This window comes from Notamacropus eugenii, chromosome 4 (genome assembly GCF_028372415.1).
Source record: "Notamacropus eugenii isolate mMacEug1 chromosome 4, mMacEug1.pri_v2, whole genome shotgun sequence".
Taxonomy (NCBI): domain Eukaryota; kingdom Metazoa; phylum Chordata; class Mammalia; order Diprotodontia; family Macropodidae; genus Notamacropus; species Notamacropus eugenii.
The window spans coordinates 199,569,669-199,592,471 of NC_092875.1; the positions used below are offsets into that span (position 1 = coordinate 199,569,669).

The 22,803-nt window shown below is 38.0% G+C and overlaps 1 protein-coding gene across 1 annotated transcript in view; it reads left to right on the forward strand.

Annotated features, from left to right (window-relative positions):
- Positions 1 to 2,180: 2,180 nt before the first annotated feature.
- Positions 2,181 to 22,803, forward strand: part of SCGN (secretagogin, EF-hand calcium binding protein) — a 70,681-nt gene continuing 50,058 nt past the window's right edge. Inside the window, exons 1-3 of the mRNA XM_072603999.1 lie at positions 2,181 to 2,541; positions 3,610 to 3,680; positions 22,407 to 22,499. Coding sequence (XP_072460100.1) covers positions 2,460 to 2,541; positions 3,610 to 3,680; positions 22,407 to 22,499 — 246 coding nt within the window. The 5' untranslated portion in view covers positions 2,181 to 2,459. The remainder of the gene's footprint in view (positions 2,542 to 3,609; positions 3,681 to 22,406; positions 22,500 to 22,803) is intronic.

Here is a 22,803-nt window from a genome sequence, read left to right on the forward strand (position 1 = left end):
GGACAAGGCACCACACACAATACAGGGATGTGAAAACATGACCCTTGTCCTGAAAAACTCTCAACTTAACTGGAAAGGGGAGGGAATAAGATCTATATAAATAAAAGATAAGTGGCAATATACTATAATTTGACAACTATTTCTAAGGCTACTGTTATATTCAAAGCATGTTTATAGGAACTAGGAGAGATAAAAAGAGAAATAAGATACACTTACATAACTTACAATTTAATAAGAAAAAAATAATGGTATGTGATACGGTAGGAGGAATATGCAATTTGGAGTCAAGAAATGGGTAGTTCTGACACTAATTAATTATATGGTAATGGGAAAACTCAATCTATTTCCATATTTATAAGATAGGCATTATTTTCCATATTTATAAAATAGGCATTATTTTAGCATTAGCAGTATATACCATAGTGCTGTTGCAAAGAAAGTGCTTTGTAAAACTGTGAACCATTAATATTTTGAAAGAGGTACAAAGGGTTTTTTAAATTTTATTTTGTTTTTGTTATTCAGTCCTGTCTGACTCTGTCATCCCATTTGGGTTTTCTTGGCAAAGATAATGGAGTGGTTTACCTTTTTTCTTTTCCAACTCATTTTACAGATGAGGAAACTGAGGCAAACAAGACAGAAACTTGCCCAGGGTCACAAAGCTAGTAACTATTTGAGACCAGATTTGAACTCAAGTCTTTCTGACTCCAGGACTGGTGCTCTATCCACTGCACCACCTAGCAACTCTACAGGCATTTTATAAGTACCTGATAGTTGGTAAGGAAGATGAGTTAGCTCTGCTATGAGAAACCCTGATAAAGTAAATAACTTACTTTAGAATTCAATATTCCTGTTCCTAGTCTGCTCTGCTTGCCTTTTGGGGGCAGTTTTTTGGTCTAACTTTTGCCCATTTAAGATGGTTTATCTTTGAGCTAGTGCCTCCTCAACTGATGGAAGGTCTATAAGGATCTCACTTTTTCTGTGTTATGTGTGGGGCCTGACTTATTTAAATGTTCAATAAATACTAATGAAGACTGACAAACAGCACTCATTGCATCTTCAGATGTGTATCCTAGACCTGATATTGCAGAGACTCATACATTCTAGCTCAGTTTAAAGCTTGCATCATAATTCATTAGCAGTGATTCCAATTACAGGTTTCTGCTGTTTCTTGTACAGCCAGCCCTCAATTTTCTATGCTGGGGACAAGGTGGCAGAAAGAATAGAAAGAATAAATGAAATCTGGCAGGCTATTTAAGAGAGCTTCATTTGATTCATTTATTTTTTATCTCTTTCCATCACCACAGTTTTTACAACATGTCTGATAAATAACAGTAATAACTAAGTTTCTCCTCTTTTCTGGATCATCTTCAGATGTTGCTGCTAAGAAACAGTGAAATGGCCGGAAGATGAGCAGCTAAATAGAAATAGAATTTCAAAGGCAAAGGGATAAGTTCAACTATTTAATTGATAACTGAACAATCCAAACCCAACTCTCATTTTTGCAGATCCAATGTACTGCAATTTCCAGACAATAAATAGTCCCACCTCCACTCCCTATCACAAAAATCATCTTAAAATGATGTTATTTTGAAGAGTTATGATAAACTTTATAGACTAACCTTACTGGGAAAGTATTTTTCTATTTTCTATTCTCTCTCTAAATAAAGAACACATGTTCCTCCATTCCTCACTAGAATTTGAATTGCCTTCCCAACAGCAGATATTCCTTTAATTGGATAAAAGTGTCAAGCAGCATATTTACAATTACTAATGCCCTGTATAGGATAGATGCTCAATAAATGTTCTGTCCCTTATCATAGTTAAAGACATGCAAACATTATTAGTTCAAAACCATCATGTCCAAAGGGAACTCACACTGACAGACCTTACCAATAGCTTAAGCAGGGCAATAGTTGCTAGAAAATACCTAAATCCCAGAGGAGATATATGTTTCATAGGATGAGTCAAATGATGTTGCTTTCTTTGAATTTAAGGAAAAGTTAAAGGGCAGAAGGCAGTGAGCCATGAAAGTCAGTGACAGCTGCTTTCTCTTGCTACCCATCAAAGGCTGGAGCCTGACTCTCCTAGACCACTTAGATAGCTGAGGAGAGGGAGGTGTCCCTAGGAACCAACACGCTGGAGAGCTGGGCGGGTTTCCCAAGCTGATCCCTCAGAAAACCTTGTGGTCCCTTGAGCCCTGGCATCAGAACAATAGTACTGGCGCCAACTATACCTCTGCTGCTTGGAGCTCTTTTCCTCACTGCCCTAGAGGCACCCTTGCTCTTCGCTTTACAGAGAAGGAAAGGGAAAAGCTTTTTCCCTAAAGGAAAAGGATCAAGGGAGGAAGCAGAGAGGGTGACCAAGGGAGAAAAGCAGGGGAAAGCGAAAGTTTTCTAGGAGTTCTGCGAGTTACAGTTATCTTCTCTCCTGGCCAAAGCCAGAGCCTAGCGTTCAGGACCATGGACAGCGGTATAGGTGGAGTTCTAGGGCCGATTGATGCTGCAGTTTTTCTGTACGTCTGGCAACGCTTTGATGTTAATGGTAAGTGATCAGTAAGTAGGGTGATGATGGCTGTAGGTAAGGACATGACTACAGTTTTTCTGTCTGTATTTGAGCATAGAGCAGTGAGTTTTTTCTGTATTTCTCTGTATTTTTCTGTATTTTCTCTGTATTTCTCTCTAGGTTTGTTGATTTGAAAGTTGTCTACCCCCAAGTATCTGAAAGTAAGCCAGAATGAATAAAGGGTAGGTAAAGGGTAGGGCAAAGGAATCATTGTAGGTACTAAGCAAAACAAATTGAACATATTGGGACAAGTTCTTAATGTTGTGGAGTGGAAAGAACATTTGATTCAGAGTAAGATGACCAGTTCTGCTACTTACTAACTGTATGGTTTGGGGGCAAGTCTTTTCTCCTCTTTGAATTATGATTTGTAAAATGATGGGTAAGGCTAGATTGTTTCTAAGGTCCCTTCCTACTCTAAATCCTAGGGTACTGGGTGATGGACCAAAGTGTAGAGAGCTCTACATGCCAGGCTAAAATAGTTTCTCTTTTCAGAATAAGCCATATTATATGGACTTGAGAGCTGATTATCTAAATAAAATTAATTTTCCCTTCACAGATCTATCATCCCTACCCTGGCACTATTATTTCCTGAATGACACCTTTATTTTAAATAAGGAAACATTTTACTGAATTACAACAGGTGCTTATTATTAATTAAAATGAGTGTCACAAAGGAAATGGCATGAAAAATGTGAACTTGCAATGTTTACTTAAACTACTGATAAAGTTGGGGTTCATTACAGTGAGATGCTTCCCTAGTGACTGAGATACCTTGATCTAGGTTTAATTATGCCTTGCTAAAATTTCTTTATTAAATAGTTTTTATTTTCAATTGCTTATAAACTTTGGGGGTAAAGGACTTGTCTTCATATTCTTCTTCCCCCCTTAAAATCTATCTCTTAAGTATGAATGATACAGTTGAGTTCCATTTCAGTTGTTCACATAACAAAACAACAATCTGTCCAAGGGAAATTTACAGATTTAAAAAACTGGTAAAGTTACATTATTTATTATGAGACAATTTATGATATCTACGCTTGCTTTTAGATAATGGGTACATAGAAGGGAAGAAACTTGATGATTTCTTTCGTCACTTGCTGGAAAAGATGGGTACTGAGGTAAGTGCTTGTTCTATCATTGTATTTCAAAATGAAATTTAACAAATCCCAGAGGCTAATGTTCTTTTATTCTCATTAATCTTGGTTGACCTGTTTCTTTCCTGGATGAAGTGTTTTCCCTCTCTCCTAGCAACAACGTGGGATTTAGGCAGGTTTTATAGCAGATGTAACTGTTGCATTAAATATTGTAGTTCTCAGCTCTTGGGAACAGTTATCACCTGTTTGAAGGTCATAACTGAGACAATAAAAAAGCCCTATGTTTGGAAATCTACTTGGTTATCTCAATGAATGGGTATAAAGCCAGAAACAAGACTTCAGAGCCTTGTTCTGAAGGTGGGAGAGGTGTTGACAGATTTGGGCCCCTTTTTAGCATGTATATGAAAAGTTTTTAATTTTCTTTGTAAAATCAGAGGGGTTCAGCATTTTGTAGTGTTAGAACCTTGGTGCCATGTGGACAAACACTGAAATAATTTATGGGAGGGAAATGGACAAAAGAGAGATGAAACCTTTCCATGCCACAGTGATAAGGAAGTACACAATGTATACATTTCTCTATCACTCTTTCAGTTTCTGGCTTTATTATTTTTAATAAAAAGAACATAGATATTTCTTAGGAATTGACAGAGTGGAAACTATATGGTGCAACCCATCCTTCATACAGTATATAGAGATCTAGCAATGTGTAAACTTTAGCCAATTTATTCCAAGTGTCTAAGTCCTTTCCTGGTAGCAAGGATGGAACTTAGGGAACCAAATTAACTCTTTTAGGTCATTAGAGAATTGCTTAACATAGACACTGAAGCTGTGAGAATACACAACACACATGCACACACACACACAAACACGCACGCCATGATTGATGAGGGTGTGGTCAATATAGCTTTTACTGCCTGTTTTGTGTATGTGCAATTAGGAAAGAATAAATTTAGAGATTGTTTTGGTTCTTCATATGAACCAAAGACATTTTAAAATGCTTCCAGTCTCTGGGGCATGAATGGGAAGTACCTAGGAAGGAGAACTGCTCAAATCTGGGAATGAAAGGTATGATGCCAGGGTGGAACATTGCAGCAGTAGAATGGTGGCACAGGCTGAGGATCATGTGGACATAGCATGCTCACACACCTCAGGATTTCTAGCCCTACAGATAGTACTGGTGCAGGTGCTCAGTACTGGCCTCTGGGTAACCACCACTTCATTTTCTGCTACCTTTCCCTCTCAAGTCTGTAGGCTGTGCATAAAGCACATTGAACTATAAGCATGTGTGGGTTCCTTCTACCCTGAGACTTGCATCAGAAATTTGAGCAGGTTCAACAATGACTGTAAGATGCCAGCAGTTACTCTGGCAAACTGCCCTAGCATCAGGAGTGTGTAGGAGCCAGCTCACAGTGGATAGGGAAAGCTGATTTTTAAATTTTCAGTGTGAGTATTTCTACACTGTATATTGGCAAATGCTATAAATCAGAGCTTGTTTCATTGTTTTGTTGACTGTCTAGACTTTAGAAAGTATTAATAATGCAGTTTAAATGTAAAAGCTTATCATGGGTACATTTCTTCCACCAGAGAGATAGTTAAACATTTAGAAGCATACTTCATCCTAGCACATGCATGAAAAGTGTTTGCTTTTCTTTGCAAAATCAGTTAAGTACAGCATTTTATAATATTAGGACTGGTGTTATGTGGACAAACACTGACATGGAAGGGAATGAACTTCTGGGAGGGAAATAGACAAAAGAGGGATAAGACCTCTCCATGCCACAATGATAGGGAAGTTAACACCTACCACTAAGAAAATTCAGCTGTTCCCTTGTGATTTGCTAACAGGATTTGTTTCAGACTTTAAAATGCTAACACAAAAATTGGAACTTGAGACCTATTTAGAATATTCCCTGATTTGATATTTTGTAGCAAAGTGAAAGGAACTTAGAATTACTTGAAATATGTGATATACTTATAATATGGAATGCAGAGGGAACAGTGATGGAAAAGAAGCTTATTACAAGCCAAAGAACAAAATTTAAAATGCTTGATCATAATAGTCCAGATGAACCTTGGCTCTCTCAAGTGGAATAATGCAGAGCAGTCCTCAATGTCTCTTCATTAAGTTCTGAATACCAGGCATTTGTGCCTGTTTTCCTTGGTCAAAATTTAAAGATTCAAAAATCCCTCCCAGGAAACCACATAACATTTGATATCTGGTAATTAACTTTCCTAAAGCCTTTTTATCAAAGCACTTTTTTCATAGTAAACTTTGTGAGGTAGCAAAAGCAACTATCTTCACTTTCCTCATTTGAAAACCAAAGCTCATAAATTCTGTAGAGCCAGAAATCACAAGGGATCAGAAACCAAGATCTGAACTTTCATCTTCTGACTCCAAAATTGGTGCTCATTCTATTGTACCACATTGTCTCTCACCTATTGGTGACTTTTGAGACTTGTTTCTAAAACTGTTAACCTAAAGGGAATCATGGGGCAGCTAGGTGGTACAGTGGGTAGAACAACAGAATTAAAGTCATAGAAGACCTGAATTCAAATCCAAACTGAGACACTTACTAGCTGTGTGATGTTGGGCATTTTATATTTGCCTTAATTTCCTCATCTATAAAATGGGAATGATAACAGCATCTGCCTTTCAGGGTGATTGTGAAGATAATATCTGTAGAGAACTTAGCACAATGCCTGGCACATAGTAGGCATTACATGAATGTTAGTTGTTATTATCATTACTAGTGGAACAGTTCCAGGTTGACCCAGTGGGAGCATCATTAATTTGGTCTTTTTCTTAATGGCTACATAGCCAGTATCTGTGTGCTTTAATGACAGAAGGATCAGTTTTGCTCAACTTTCTTCCCTTGCCAGCTCTCATGCTTGCTGCATCATCACAATGAATACTATCTGGGTGAACTGGCACTAAATAAATACTTATCAATAGGGCATGAATGTGAAAGTGAAAGAGCCCTTTAAATCACTGCCTGCTCTTTGGAGGATAATTAATATATTTTTGCCATGTCTGCTTTCTGATTGACTTGTCTTTCTGCCTAATGAGCAATAAAGTGGTGTCTCCAGTGACACTTGATTTTTAGCACTGAGATTGTGGGAGTAGGAAGTTGCTGAGGAAAAGTGGAGGTGATTGAGCCCTTGAAAAATGATTGGTGGGTCAGTTATTAGTGAGGAATGTTCTAGGGTGTCTGAAAGCAAAATGTTGAGCCAGACAATTCTAAAGGAAAAACTGCCTGTAATTAAATGTTGCTAATGAGCCCTTGGAATGAGTCCCCTATTAGAACCACAAGCCTCTCCTCCTTTGTGTTTTTGTTTTCTTTTCTCAAATGTTGCAGTTTACTTCTTGACCTGACGTAGGTCCTACAATGCAAATTTGAAAATACCTGTTCTTATAACCATGGGAGATTCCCATGGATGGAAGTCATATTTTCTCAATATTCTTAACCATTCCTAATGTCCTGTTACAGAAACTAAGTAGGAATGCTAATGTCCAGGTTCCAAGTCACAATGTGTAGGAGAAAAAAGAATGAACTTGAAGGTTAGTGCTAATGGAGGTTAATGGGGGTGGGGTATAGAGAGTCTCACTAAGGGGAACACTACTCTAATAAATATTCCTTTTTCACATATCTGTGATAGAACCTACAACCACAGCATCAGAGACTAGACATTGAATCTCTAAAGGAGCAAAAAAAAATGGTGCTCTCCTTCCAAACAGGTGAAATGGAGAATTAGGAACATGTTCTCAACACATTTTTTTATCAGTGATTTGGGATTAAGGCACACTTATGAAATTTGTAGATGACATGACACTGGAGGGGATAGTTAGCATATTGGATACCAGAATTGGGATCCAAAATGATCTCATACTTGAAGAATGAGCCATACCTAACGTGTCAGTTCAACAGGAATAAAGATAAAGTTTAGTCTTCTAAACTTCTAAACTAAACTTCTTTGTGACCCCATTTAGGGTTTTCTTGGCAAAGACACTGGAGTAGGTTGCCATTTCCTTCTCCAGCTCTATTTACAGTTGAGGAGACTGAGGCAAACAGGGTTAAGTGACTTGCCCAGGGTCACAAAGTTAGTAAGTAACTGAGGCCAGATTTGAGCTCAAGTCTTCCTGACTCCAGATCCAGCATTCTATCCACTGTGCCTACACTTAGGTCAAAAAAATAATGGCATACCTACAGGACAAAAGAGAAGATGGAGACAAGGGCAGAGAGGGATGATAGAAGAGAGAGCAGATTGGTCATGGGGCAATTAGAATGCTTGGTGTTTGGGGGGGGGGACAAAAGGGGAGAAAATTTGGAACCCAAAATTTTGTTAAAATGAATGTTAAAAGTTAAATAAATAAATTAATTTTAAAAAAATGGCATAGGTAATGAGTGGAAGCTTTATAAGTAGAAATTAAATTCTTTTGCAAGAAAGAGCTCAAAGTTTTAACAGAATGAAATTACACACTTGTGATCAAGTGTATAATATGATCATAAAAGGGGAGCTAATTCAATCTTAATCTGGATCCTATGCTCCTATTCACAAATTCAAGGAAGGTGATGGTTGGAGAACAGGTTATAGGAAGAATATGAATAAGTTACAGACTTGGGCCTCAAGGCTATATGTGGCATTCTATGTCCTCAAGTGTGGCCTTTGGATTCAGTCAAAGGGCTGGACTTGATGTCCTAGAGGGCCACATGTGGCCTCAAGGCTGCAGGTTCCCTATCCCTGAGCTAGAATATAACAAGAATGGCAAGGGGGCTAAAAGTCATACCATATGAAAAGCATTTAAAAGAACAAATAATAGCTATATTTAAATATGTGAAAGGCTGTAATGTGAAATAATATTACATTTGTTTTGCTTGGCCTCAAAGGGGAGATCTAAAAGCAATGAGTAAGAGTTGCAAAGAGGCAGATTTGGGGTCAATATAAGGAAAGAAGCTTCCTTACAATCAGATTTGTCCAAAAGGAGAGACTGCTTCAGGAGGTAGACTTCCTCATCACTGAAGGTCTTCAAGCAGAGACTGGTTGACTTATTGTTAGAAATGATATAGAAGAGTCATTCTTGGGTATAGGTTGGACTATAAGATCTTTGAGGTCTATTTCAACTTCCGATTTTATGACAATAACTGGAACCCACAGCTTTTGTTTGCTTTTTGTTTTGCCTTTAGAATGTATTTCCTTTGAAATACACCCTTTCCATGAGGAGTTATACTTTCATCTGATTCTCTTGAAAAATTCAGTCAATTCCTAGAAACCTAAAATTTCCATATGAAAGTCTGAACTGATGGGTTCTTTTCTTTCATCTTTCTTTGTGCTCTTCCTTCCTTTCTTTTTCTCAAACCTACTTCTATAGGCACATTCTCAGATGCCCATCCAAGATTGAAATATAAGAGAAGCCACTATGGCTTCACACATGAGAGTAAGAGGAATCCTCTCTGACATGGGACCTCAGGATCTGATTCTATTATCTATGTTCCCAGTAGTTATTCACCTTCCACAGGGCTAGATGTCAGCCATATGATGGAGTGAGTAAAATTTACCTCTTCTACCTTCCTACTTCCCTTTTAGCCAAGTTCCTAAGCAGATTTCCTGGTATCAAAGCCTATAGGAGGTGAGCTAATTAGGCATCCTGGAGGTATTTGAATTTTATCTGAAGCACTTTCAAGACACAAAGAGATGAATCTCCAGAAATGTAATGTCAGACTAATGGGGAAATGTTTGGGAGGTAACAGCCCTCTCCAGTGCCCTTTAAGGTACGTCACCTCCTCATTACACCTATTGGTAAAGGACATCCTGCCACACTGACTAGAGAAATGGCACATTGGATAAAGGAAATATGATGCTATGAAGGATTTTAAGCCTTATAATTGGTTCTCTCAGGACAAACGTTCCCCAAAACATTAGTCATTGGGATTAGTCATCATTTTCTGTTTCTTGACTGTTATTAAATTTGTGTTATATTGAGAACAAAGTGACTTTGTTTGATTCAGGAAACATTTTTGAGTGTCCATTATATACAAGAAATATTTTAAAATTTTTAATTAATGGAATACTGAGTAATAGGGAATCATTTTAAGTAGGTCCTATGTATGTCGTGTTCTAATCATTAAGTGGATGGATTTGGTAGGTGTATTTAAAGAATTAATCTTTTCTTAGCTTAATCAGTCCATGAATAAACTTTAACTTAAACAAATATCCTGAGTCATCAGTGTAATAGATGGTATTGTATTTGGCTAGAATGCATTTGATTAATGAATTCTGTCAATCAGAAGTGAAAGTGCTCTGGGTTTTGTTCTTTTTTGAGTAGACAGATGCATGTATCTGATGTTGAAATGACATTTTCAAAAGTCTGAGTGATTTGTAGGTAGACAGATTCCAGTCCTCTGGGGTTCATTCCAAATATATTCATGATTGTTAGCTGGCTTGGCATTGATTATTGTGTCACAGACTGTACAAAATCTTCTTTCTTTTCTCTTTCTGATCTTCAGTTCAATCTTTGCAAGGAACTTCATGAGTGGGTAGGGAATAGGATAGGAGGCAAAACTGAATTCTTGTACTTATTATCAAGATTGGAAAAGTCTTGGTCAGAAGAAAGAGTTGATAGGATATTATGTATGTGTGACAACCTTGGGCTTCTCTATGTTTCAGTTAGAGAAATTTTAAATTGTTTGCTTTAAGGGCAGATTTTCCCCCATTATCATAACTAAAGATTTTTATTGTGCATTCCTGGAGGGCATGCAACTCCTTAAACCAAGCATTAGAATGCCAGGAGTAACTCAAGGTAATTTTCCTAGAGAAAGAACATTTCTGTTCTTGATAGTGTTCCCCGATGCTTCAAGAATAATATTCTTCTCAGAATTTTATAATTAGAAGAGACTCTAGTGACCACCAAGTTCAATCCATACCCCGCCTGAAAAGAATCCTCACAATATTATTTCCAACAATGATCATCCAGCCTCTTCCTGAAAGACCTCCAGTGAAGGGAAAGTCTGCTGCCTCCTGAAGCGGTCCCTTCTACTTTGGACAGTTCTAATTATCAGGAAGATTTTCTTCACATCAAGCCTTTTTTATATTATTCATTTTATTTTATATTATTTATATTATATGCCTTTTTTATAGTTTCCATTTATTCCTGAGAATCTTCTGAAATCAAACTGAATGAATTTAATTCCTTTTCTACTTTTCATTACTTGAGAACAGGTATCATTCCTCCATGAGTATTCCCTTCTTCAGTCTAATCATCCCCAGCTGCTTTTATTGATAATAATAACATTTATACAATGTTTTAAGGTTTTTAAAACATTTTACACTTCTAGAACAATGGTTAGCTATATGCCATTCCAGCAAGGCTGCAGGGGTTGGTGACCTACACAAATTCCTCTGCTTTACTTGCCATCACCATTTGCCCTGGGTTCGTTGTTGTGAGGTTGCTTCACTTCCCAGTAGTGGAACTGATATCTCCCAGTGTTTCCTTTTCCAGGAAAAAAATTCACCTTTGATCCTAGTCTACAATTTCTTCCCACCAAAAGAGAGAGTTACATTGAGTTACTCCTGGGATTCTAATGCTTAGTTTAGAGAGTTGCTTGCCCTCCAGGAATGCATAATAAAAATCTTTAATTACGATAATGGGGGAAAATCTGCCCTTAAAGCAAATGTACGTATCCAATAAATAACATGAATTTGACATAGAGCAGATCCTTTCATTCCCAAACAGAAACAAAGATCATTGTAAAGGTCATAGGGTACATTACAGATGATTAGAATTCAGTTCAGTAACCAGTCATCTGAGAGGTCAATACTTAAGCCCTTGTTAGAAGACAGGGTTTGCAAGCATTCTAATTGACAATTTTACGTTTCACCTCTGTATTGGCATTATAGGATCAAACAGCCATGTGTGATCTTCTGGTGTGCATTCTCTCTCTCTGTCTCTCTCTGTCTCTCTGTCTCTCTGTCTCTCTCTCTGTCTCTGTCTCTCTGTCTCTGTCTCTCTCTCTCTCTCTCTCTGTCTCTGTCTCTCTCTCTCTCTGTCTCTCTCTGTCTGTCTCTCTGTCTCTGTCTCTGTCTCTGTCTCTGTCTCTGTCTCTGTCTCTGTCTCTCTCTCTCTCTCTCTCTCTCTCTCTCTCTCTCTCTCTCTCTCTCTCTCTCTCCCTCCCTGTCTCCCTCTTTGTCTGTCTCTGTCTCTCTCTCTGTCTGTCTCTCTGTCTCTCTTTCTCTCTGTGTATGTCTCTCTGTCTCTCTTTCTCTCTGAGTGTGTCTCTCGCTGTATCTCTCTGTGTCTCTCTCTGTTTTCCCTGTGGTCTATCTGTTCCTGCTGCTATTAATGCCACAACTGTCCCAAGAGCAGCCTGGTCTTGCTAATGCCCTCTGTGTGGGTGTAGGGTAAGGGAGGGGAGAGTGTCAGTTCCCTTTTTAGCTCTCACAAGGCCTTCTGCAAAAGAAGGAAGATACAAGAGTTGGAGAGGAACCTACCCCAGATAAAGCACGTGCTCAAGCTTGGGGTCAAATACAGAGCAAACAAGCTATTCTCCCCCACCTGACTCTAGAAAGCTCAGTCCCAGTCTCATGCTTCAAAGCTAGCAGGAAGAGGAGGCCTGAGGAGCAGATTGCCCATTTAGTGTATCCAAAGAATTCTGGCTCAGCAGCCAATTAAAAGACTTTTCATCTTTACATGGTACAATGCCCTGATTCATATGGGCTGACAGGAAACAGTGTACATATGTTCTCTGAAGTGGGGTGGGCTGGAGAGGAGAGAAGAAATTAATGTACTTGACTGGAATGCTGATTGAGCATGCCCTAAGTGGGGAAGGGTGCCACCAGAGGACATTACACGTTCATCATCTCATTTGATCCTCATGGCAACTCTGTTGATTCTACAGATGTGCAGAGGCAGCTGACAGATTGACACAAAAAATTATAAAAGGAGAGAGAAATACTTAAAAAGCTCAGCATCTGGGACTATCTAGTGTGGGAGCAAATAGTATTAAAGATTTCAGTAGTCAGGAGAGCATTACTTTTTTTTTCTAACAGCACAGTAAAATTGATACTTACAATGATCTTGCCTTTAAAAAGAGGTTAAATTATATTAATCTGCTCTAATAAGAAATCAATTTTAGGAAAATTTCTATTTTAAGTTTTTTTTTTTTTATTGGTACTTCAAGAGACAAACCTTGGTTATCTGGAAAATTCACATATGTGGACAATCATTCCCAAATGTGGTCAGTTAAATGAGAACTTGTTATATTTTGCAGTTTCAAAAAAAAAAAACCTCACAACTTTTTAGAAACCACTTCTATACAAGTAGATCTAAGATTTTAAGGTACTTTGGCACATAAAAGCTAGTTAATGTTCCTTTCTTACTCAGATAAGGGAATGCTTTATCCTGAGATCAAGTTTCTGGTTTTGTTTTTGGAAGGAAATCAGATTCTGGGTACTGAGCAACTGATCAAAGGGGTATCTTCAGTGAGATCCCATTGGATTCACTACTCCCCCCACCCCCCACCCCCATGCTATGCAACCTTTCTTCTTTATTGGTTTTTCCTCTGCAAATCTTCCATGGCTGGATTTTTTTTCTTTTCTGCCCCACTCCCTCACCCATCCTTTCTTCAGTCCCATGTCTACCTTTTCCATTCATATTCTTTAGATTATTTTTTTCTACTCCTCAATCAGACATTTTTTCTTTTGAGTGTCCATAAGTGAAGAGCAAGAGAGAGATGGAGGAGAAAGTGGCCTAAATCAGGTCTGCCATAGACAGTGAAGGAAAGATAGATGGAGGGTGAGAGTCAAATATGTAAGAACTTATTAAGCACAAGGGACAGTTAATGAGTAGGGGGAAAGTGGCAAAGAAACAGTCCTTTGTCTTCAACATAACAACTTACAGGATGTAATATACTTAGAAGGCAGCGTCTAATCAAGAAATAAGCATTAAATACCTTGTAGGAGCCCAGCACTACAATTAGGTGCTAAGGAGGGTATGAAAGTAGCATAAGGTCTGGTTCCTGATCTTATGCTTATAGCCTGACTGTGGAGACAGTGCTAAAAACATACAACACAACTGAGGACCATGTAAATGCTTAGGGGCAGCTAGGTGGCACAGTAGATAGAGTGCCAGGCCTGGAGTCAGGAAAACTCATCTTCCTAAGTTCAAATCTGATCTCAGATACTAGTTCTATGACTCCGGACAAGTCACTTTACCATTTTTGCCTCAGTTTCCTCATCTCTAAAATGAGCTGGAGAAGTAAATGACAAACCACTCCAGTACCTTTGTCAAGAAAACCCCAAAAGGGATCATGAAGGGTTGAATATCACTGAAATAATTGAACAAGTTCTACTCTTATTCCTCCTTTTGTTTTAGTAATTAGGGGTATGAGGGACAGGTGAGAAAGGGCATCTCCTATCAGATGATTATAATAAGAATCTGAACCAGGTGAAACAAAGGAGAAACTGCTTACTGGTAGTAACAAAAGAACAGTCTGGAAGTAGCGATGAGGAGTAAAAAGTATGCCTCCTTTTGGTCCAATGTGTCCAGGTGCATAAGATATTGTGTCCCTACAGGAGATGGTGGCAAAGAATGCACAGCTTTCTGGAGAAAGGGAGGTGGGAGTCGAGTAAATCAATCAAATCACACATACACACATGTGCATGCGCGCGTGCACACACACACACACACACACATACACACACACACACACATACACACACACACACACACACACACACACACACACACACACACACACCCCATGCATTTAAAGTAGTAAGACTCAAGATGCTAACCCCTGATCCTGTTTACAGGTGAGAATACCTCTAGATTTTTCACTATATTGAACAAAGCTTCTACATCACTTAGTATGTTCCAATGACCCTTAGCAGTGTATATAAAAGGAAGGCCTAGTTCAGAGCAGAGGAGTAACTCTGAGGGTCCAACAGCTGAGAGGAAGGAGTTGGGATATCCAGAGCTAAGTCAGAAGGAATTGGCAGCCAAAGAGCAACAGAAGAAAGAAAATTGCATTGTAGGTTAGAAGGGAGAGAAGGGGAGGGCTATTGACCCAACAGGCAAAAAAGTCATATTGAAGGCTTCCATCATACCCACTTTTTCAAGGACTGAGCGAGGTTCCATGAAATGGCTGCTTTGCCCACAACTTCTCTTCCTGGTGTTGTTATTGCCATTTTTAAAATCATGTCTGATTCTTTGTGACCCCCATTTGGGGTTTTTTTTGGCAAAGATACTGGAGTGGTTTGCCTTTTCCTTCTCATTTAACAGATGAGGAAACTGAGGCAAACAGGATGAAGTGACTTGCCCAGGGTCACACAGGTAGTGTCTGAGGCTGGATTTTCATTCATTAAGATGAGTCATCCTTCTTGTTAACAGATATTATAATACACTCTGCTGCTTCTTTACCCAAATGTTTCTAGTCAATTGAATTTTCCCTCAATCACAAAGAAGTCAGGGATTATTTAACTGGAGAAAGTTATAAATGTAAATTAAGGTAGAGAGCCAAACCACTGCCTAGGAATTTTCCTAAACTGGGGGCTTAGGGTGTTTGTAATTGTACTCCTAACTTCTAGCTTAATAGAAATAGCCTAAAGCAACAAACAAGGGGACTACTGAGACCTGAGGACAATTATACTGTCCCTGGGTTGATAATGATTAATTATTGCAACGGGGTATTACACAGGTTTCTGTAAGTGCAAAAGAATGGAAAGAGTCTTTCTGATTCTATTTCTACCACATCTGTCACATCAGTCTCCTCTCTCTATATACAGCCACTACCCTGGCTCATGCTATGTTCACTTCTGGTCTGAACTATTGCAAAAGATTCCTAATTTGTCTGTCTCTTTCTAGTCTCTCCAGTCTCCAGTCTTTCCTTTATATAACTTCTAAAGTAATATTCCTAAAACACAGTTTTAATCATGTCACTCCCCTGTCTCAAATATCTTCTGTGGTTCTTTGTTTGCTCTAGAAAAAAAAAATACAAACTCCTCAACCTGTCAATTAATGTCTTCTAGAATCTGGCTCCCACCTACACTTTCAGATGTATTTTTACATTGCTGTGCATTATACTCAAACAAAACTACCAGCTGTTCCCTGAGCTGTACATCTCATTTCCCATATCCATGCTTTTTTTCAGAGTCTGTCCTAGATGCTTGGAATGAACCTCTGTTTTTAAAGAATCCATAGCTTTTACCCACTCAGGTCAGGTACCATCTCCTCTGAGAAACCTTTTCTTATATCCTCTTCTCTGGCTCTACCCCCTGCCTGCCCAAGTTTAATGTCTCCCAAAATTTGTATACATATATGTGTGTATGTATATATGCATATATGTACTTACATACCTACACACATGTACACATATACAAGAATGTGTATGCACATACATACATGCATCCATATACATGCACACATATACATATACCTTGCACACTGCATCCAGGGATGTGTGGGTAAATGTTTAACAGTCAGCTTTCCAGGAAAAAAAATTGTAACCAAATACACATTTTTAAAGTTAATTTGCATTATGATGAACTCTCTATCATTTTCTTAAATCTAAACAAGTATTGAAAATTAAACTCTGATTTCTAACATTTGCTGATTTCTGAGGTGTAAGAGCTCAGACTAAATATGTAACAATCTACTCTTCTGGGCCAGTAGGAGCTGGGTCAAGCACACCACTGTTTCCTTACCTTCCCCAATAAAATGAATGCTCCTTGAGGACCAGAGTGATTTCATTTTTGTCTTTATAGTATTAGACCTAATAAATTGACTTGCACATAGTATGTGGTATAACAGCAACTAGCTCTTCAAGGTTTACAAAGTGCTATACAAATATTATCTCATCTGATCTTCATAACAACCTTGGGAGAGAGGTGCTATTATTAGTCTCATTCTACAGACGATGAAAGTGAAGCGTAGAGTTTAAGTGACTTGCTCAGGGTCAGAGAGCTAGTAAGCCTCACACAGCTGAGGCTTGATTTGAACAAAATCTTCCTGGCAACAGAGCCAGCGTTCTACCCTTTGTATCACCTAACCACCATTGAAGAAGTCAATGAACCCATTTCTTCCTGATGAAAATGATGAGTGCTTTCAAGACATTTAATTAGAATGGAGCAACTGAACAGTGGTAATTATATGGTGGTGGGCAACATGTGCAAAGCAAACATTTATTAAGCTTTAACTATATGCCATATTTCCAAAATGCCTTGATAAAATAGAAATTGAGGGAACCCATTAATCACCTCCTGAAAGAGTTCCCAAAATAAAAACTACCAGGGATATTATAGTCAAACTCCAGAGCTCCCAGATCAAGGAGAAAAAAATTACAAGCTTTCAGAAAGAAACAATTCAAATATCATGGTTCCACAGTCGGGCTCATATAAGATTTAGCAGCTTCTACATTAAATGAATGGAGGATTTGGAATAGGATGCCTTACAGAAGGAATGCAAAGTAGCTAGGATTATAGCCCAGAATAACGTACCTGGAAAAACTGAGCATAATCCTACAAAGGTAAAAATGGATATTTAATAAATATAATTTAATAATAATTTTTATTTATTTAAAACAATATTTTGTTTTATAATAAATTTAATGAGATAAAGGAGTGTCAATCCTGATGAAAAAACCAGAGCTCAATGGAAAATTTGACATTTAAGCACAAGTGTCAAGAGAAGCGTGAATAAGTGAACATGACAATTTTCTCTAAACTTTAGGTTCTCCTCAGGACTTACTATAGTGCTCTACACCTTCTAGGTGCCTAACAAATGTTTACCAAATGTTCTGATTATTAATCTACAGTTAAAGGGACATTGCCTCTCTAGAACCCGAGGCCTTTCTCAGATGGATGCCATGAACTCTGAATACCTTATTTCCTAGATGCAGTCTTTCAAAATGTGCCCAGATTGGGAGCATCTCTGATTTTTCTGAGTAATGTGCATCCCAAAGGGAATATTTGTGCCTAAATCATTAAAATAGTCTGTCTAAAGGGCTTTACCTAAAAAAGTAATTAACAAGTACCCACTTATTGTGCAGGCAAGTAAGAGGCTGGAGTAGGAATCTGAAATTAGAGCCCAAGCTCTTAGTATCAGCCAAGTTTAACCTTCAGGGTACTGATAAGTAAAAGTAAGTCAGAGAAATGAGAATAAGGGAGAATTTAAAATAGGAGTAGAGTCAGGGACACTAAATTATTCCATAAACATGAATTCTCTTGCTTTTTCTTTTATTATGCCTCAGTGGTGAACTGCTTCCATGCAATGGTGAATACAAGGAAAACAAGATCAAACAAGAATTTTATTGATAAAAGTGAAATCCATTGCAAGAGATTAATGTTCCCCAGCAGCCATTTGAGAGTAGAATTTGAATACAAATGTTCTCAGAGACAGTCATTACTCCCTTTACCTTCTTCTAAAGAGGATTTTATAACCATGCCAGGTGGCATGTGTAGGACAGGGATAGAATTAGATCTATGATTTCGTTCATTTGGGGGGCTCCTGGTGAACCTTTACCAATGTCAGCCAGCATCTCAGTGACTTGTAATATTAGACTGTAAGAGTTCCTAATTTTTGCTTCATGAACACTTTTGGCAGTCTGGTGAAGCATATTGATCCCTTTTCAGAATACTAATTTTAGATTTAACAGTTTTCTCAACTGTAAAATGGGGAATAATAACAGCACCTATCTTGCAGGATTGTTGTGAAGATCAGATGAGATAACATTTGGAAAGCATTTATTGGTGTCTAGCACATAGTAGGCACTCTATAAATGCTTATTCCCTTTTCCTTTTAATGCATAAGATGAAAACCATAGGATTACAAAGGAAACCAAGATAATATAATATGATTATCTAAACATTTTCTTTTTTTATTTCACAGACACCACCCAGGTTAAGAACCCCTTAGGTTGCTTGAAGCATGGAGTGGTCATGACTTTTTCAGGATCATACTGTTAATATATGTTAGAGTTGGGACTTGAATTCAGGTTTCCCTAGCTTTGGGGATAGTTCTCCATCCACTCTGTCATGTTGCCTCAGTATGGCATGTATATATCACCAGCAAACAGTCTATAACCTATGTGGGATGGAAAAGAAGGAATGCGGACAGCATACTTTTGTCCCTGTGTCTAGTCTAGGCAGATATCTCAAATATATTTATATTCTAATATCAGAATTAATAAACATTGTTATAAATAAATATTCTAAAGTTCTTACCAGCTGGATGATCCATGACTGCTCCTGTTATAAATGCAAATGGCCCTGACAATCTTATAAGGATGCTTGCTTTACCTGCTCAGCAAACAGAATTTGCTAGTTGATGTTCTAGACAGATAGGGCCTCATGCTGACAAACCTCTCAGTGCTGCCCTGCTGGGTACTCCCTTGAAAAGCCCCACTTCTCCATGGGGAGCCATGTCTGGTTGGCTGACCCTACCTGTCTTCACCTATCATAATGACATTCAGGGGTGGCAGGTGGAAATGGGTCTATCTGTATGAGTAGGAGGAAAGCAAAATATTGAAAGGCACCAGAGAGCATGATGCTCATGAGCAAGAGACTCATGAGATGATACATTCTTGGGAAGGAAAACTGCAAGTACTTTTTAAAAGTACATTTAATGCTAACTTCTTTCATTCCCTATTTTTTTTATTCTAACTGGTTTTTTTAATTTGTAGTTTTAATCTTAAACCTTAAAGATAGACAAAAGAGAAGGTAAAACTGTCATCATTTATAGATGATATGATGTTTGTTTAGTCAGTCCTAGAGAATCAATACAAAAATTAATTGGAAAAAATTAATACCTCCAGTAAAAATGGCAAGATGTAACAAATTCATAAAACTCTAATAAAACCTAGCAAGAAGATATAGATAAATAAATCCTATTCTATATAACTACAAAACATGAAAAAAAAATCTGAAAGCTGACTTATAAAGACTTATTTAGGACTTTGGTGAATACAACTTCAATATATTCTTTATAGAAATAAGGAAAATATAAGTAATTAGAAAAGTATTCATTGTTCATGGTTGGGCTACAATAATATAACAAAAATTATCATACTTATTTTACATATTTAGTGCCTTGCCAATAAAACTACCAAGGGGCAATTTTATAGAACTGGATAAAATAATAAGAAAATTCACTTGAAGGAATCAAAGTTCAAAGTCTCAAAGGAAAATCATGAAAGAAATAGGAATGAAGAGGGATCAGTTTGGCAAATATGAAATTATATCACAAATCAGTAATTATCAGAACCATTTGGTTCTGGTTAAAAAATAGAAAGTTTTATTAGTGTAACAGATAATAATAGTAGTGCTTCAAGGTTTGCAAAGGGCTTTACATATATCTCATTTGATCCTCACAAAAACCTTGTGAGGTAAATATTATTATTCCCATTTTACAGATGAAGTGCCTGAGGCTAAAAGAAGTCCAGTGACTTTCCTAGGGTCTCATAGCAAGTAAATTTCTGGGGCAAAATCTGCACTCAGGTCTTCCTGAGTCTGAATCCAACACTCCATCAACTATATAATCTAACTGCCTAGAACAGCTACCCAAGACTTAGGAATAATTTATTCAATATGGTAGAATCATATATTACATGGCTATGAGGTTCTAAGATCTGCACAGTGACATATGAATGTAAAATGAATAAAAAGTAATTTTTCAGGGAGGGGCTACTAACCGGTAGAAAATCAGGAAAAGTCTCTGTTAGAATGGGGCACCTGGAGTTTACACTTGAAGGTCTCCAAAAGTTTGGAGCAAAGAGAGGGAAAATTCATGGCACCGGGGACAACCCAGAGGTAAGAGATAGAATATCAAATAGGTAAGGTTGGCTGGGATGGAAAGAAAGTGGGAAGGAATAATATGTGATCAGCAAGGGAGGATAGGATTGAATCTGGTTGTTAAGGATGTCAAATACCAGAACAGAACAGAACCAAAGCAGGTTTGTTTCGCTTAAATATTTCTTCAGTTGTGGCTACCTCTACTTGACCCTGTTGACCATAGCATACCAAAAATGTCCATGAGGTTTTCTTGGCAAAGATACTGGAGTGGTTTGCCCTTTCCTTTACTAGTGGCTTAAGACAAACAAAGGTTAGCTTACTTGCCCGGGGTCACACAGTTAGTAAGAGTCAGAGGCAGGATTTGAACTCAGGTATTCCTGACTCGAGATGCAATGTTCTATCCAACTGAGTTATCTAGCTAAATGCTTAAGTATACAGCTTTGTTGTTGTTGTTTTTTAAAGTGTCCTAATGGGAGAGGGGAGCATTGGAAAATGATAGTGATTTTTATAAAGTATCAATAAAACATGTTTAAGAAAAAAAATCTTCAGCCTTGCCTTCTAATGGGGTCAAAGTCCATAAAATCCTTCTACTGTCAATTGCTGATTACTTAAAAATGAACTGTCCATGGTGCATCTTCTCTAAGCAACATATAAGCGCTTCCCCTTCATGTTAACACTAACCTTGCCTTCTCATCTTGCTGGAGCTACCCTTCCTCCATCTACCTCATTTACAAGTGGGAGGGCATGGGGCTATAAGATTGATAGAGGTGAGAACATGTGAATGGATGATAGATTTTTCTTATTCAGTAAACACTTATGAAGCACCTACTATGTACAAAATGCTATTTTAGATGCTAAGGAAATTAAAAGTTATGACAGATTCTGCTTTTATTGAAAAATATCAATAATAATTATTATTCCAAAAGATTATTATGAGAATCAAGTGAAATGATATATCTAGAAATGCTTTGTAATTCTCAAAGTGCTACACAAATGTAATTTGTATGGATATTCTAATAATTCATAGAATTATTCTAATACCCATTATTATTATTACTTTAGAATTGGGTGAAATAAGGACATTGTGAAGATTTGTCATAACAAAAAAAATAGGGAATATTGTATTTTCTAAATAAAATTTCTTTTCCATAAGGCCTCTTTTTCTGGATACCTGATTTCCAGGAGTCCGGGGCTTTGGGCAGTTGGGGCCTCTCCCTTCTCTTTGTGGTAGTGCTATGGACTGTAGCCAAAACTTGGAAGTTACTCAGATCTCTCCTTTGTTTGTTATACTATTGTCACATCAACACTACCATCTCCTCCTTCTCCCCCTCCCCTCCTTTTTGCTTTGGTTATAGAACAGCCATATCAGCAGTTAGTTAGGTTATAGATAAGGAAGTGTGTTGGGACAGGTGAATATTTCCTGGGGTTTGTCTAGTTTTTCTCGCTTAGATTGTAAGCCTGCCTCCCAGCCAATGGAGAGGTGGGATAGTGGGGAGGTGGGATTCTCTGCATTAAGGTATATAATGGTGCTTTATCCTTTATAAGTTGCCTCCTTCCATCAGCCCCATCCTGGTGGAGGGATGCTCCTTTCTTGTGAGAACTGAATAAATCACTTTCTGTTCTTACCTCGAGAAGCCTTTTAATTTATTTAAAATTTTGGGTAAGGGTCTTTTTAACCCACATAGAATTAACCCCTGGTTTGAATTATCTGAGCAAATACATTGAAACCAAAAATGAATAGTTAACTGTATATGCTTCTCATGTGTAGGTACCACTACCTACATGTTGATATTAACATATATACCCCAAATGAGGGCTAATGTAAGATCATCAGGTTTTGGAGTCAGAGATCTTGGATCCAAACTCTGGATCTGCTTCTTACTGAATGTGTGACTTTCAGCAAGTCACTGGCTTACATGTTCTGAGATCCTAATGATTGTTTGACATGTGGCTTTGTTTGACTTGGTGCAGGAAGCTGTAGCAGAAGAGAAACTTCAAGAGGGGAAAAAACGTTTCCTGGCTGCCTGTGGCATCTCAGAAGATGGTCACCTGCAGATACAAGAGGTACCGTCCAAACGTTGTGTGTGTGTGTGTGTTTGTATGTGTGTATGCATAAGCATATGTATGTACATGTCTCTGTGTGTTTAGGTGGAGCAGTGGATAGAGTGCTGGGACTAGAGTCAAGAAGACTCAGCTTCTTGAGTTCAAATCTGGTTTCAGACACTTCCTAGCTGTGTGACCCTGGACAGCTGTCCAAATCCTGTTTGCCTTGGTTTTCTCGTCTGTAAAATGAGCTGGAGAAGGAAATAGCACACCCCTCCAGTACATTTGCCAAGAAGATCCCAAATGGGATCACAAAGAGTCAGAC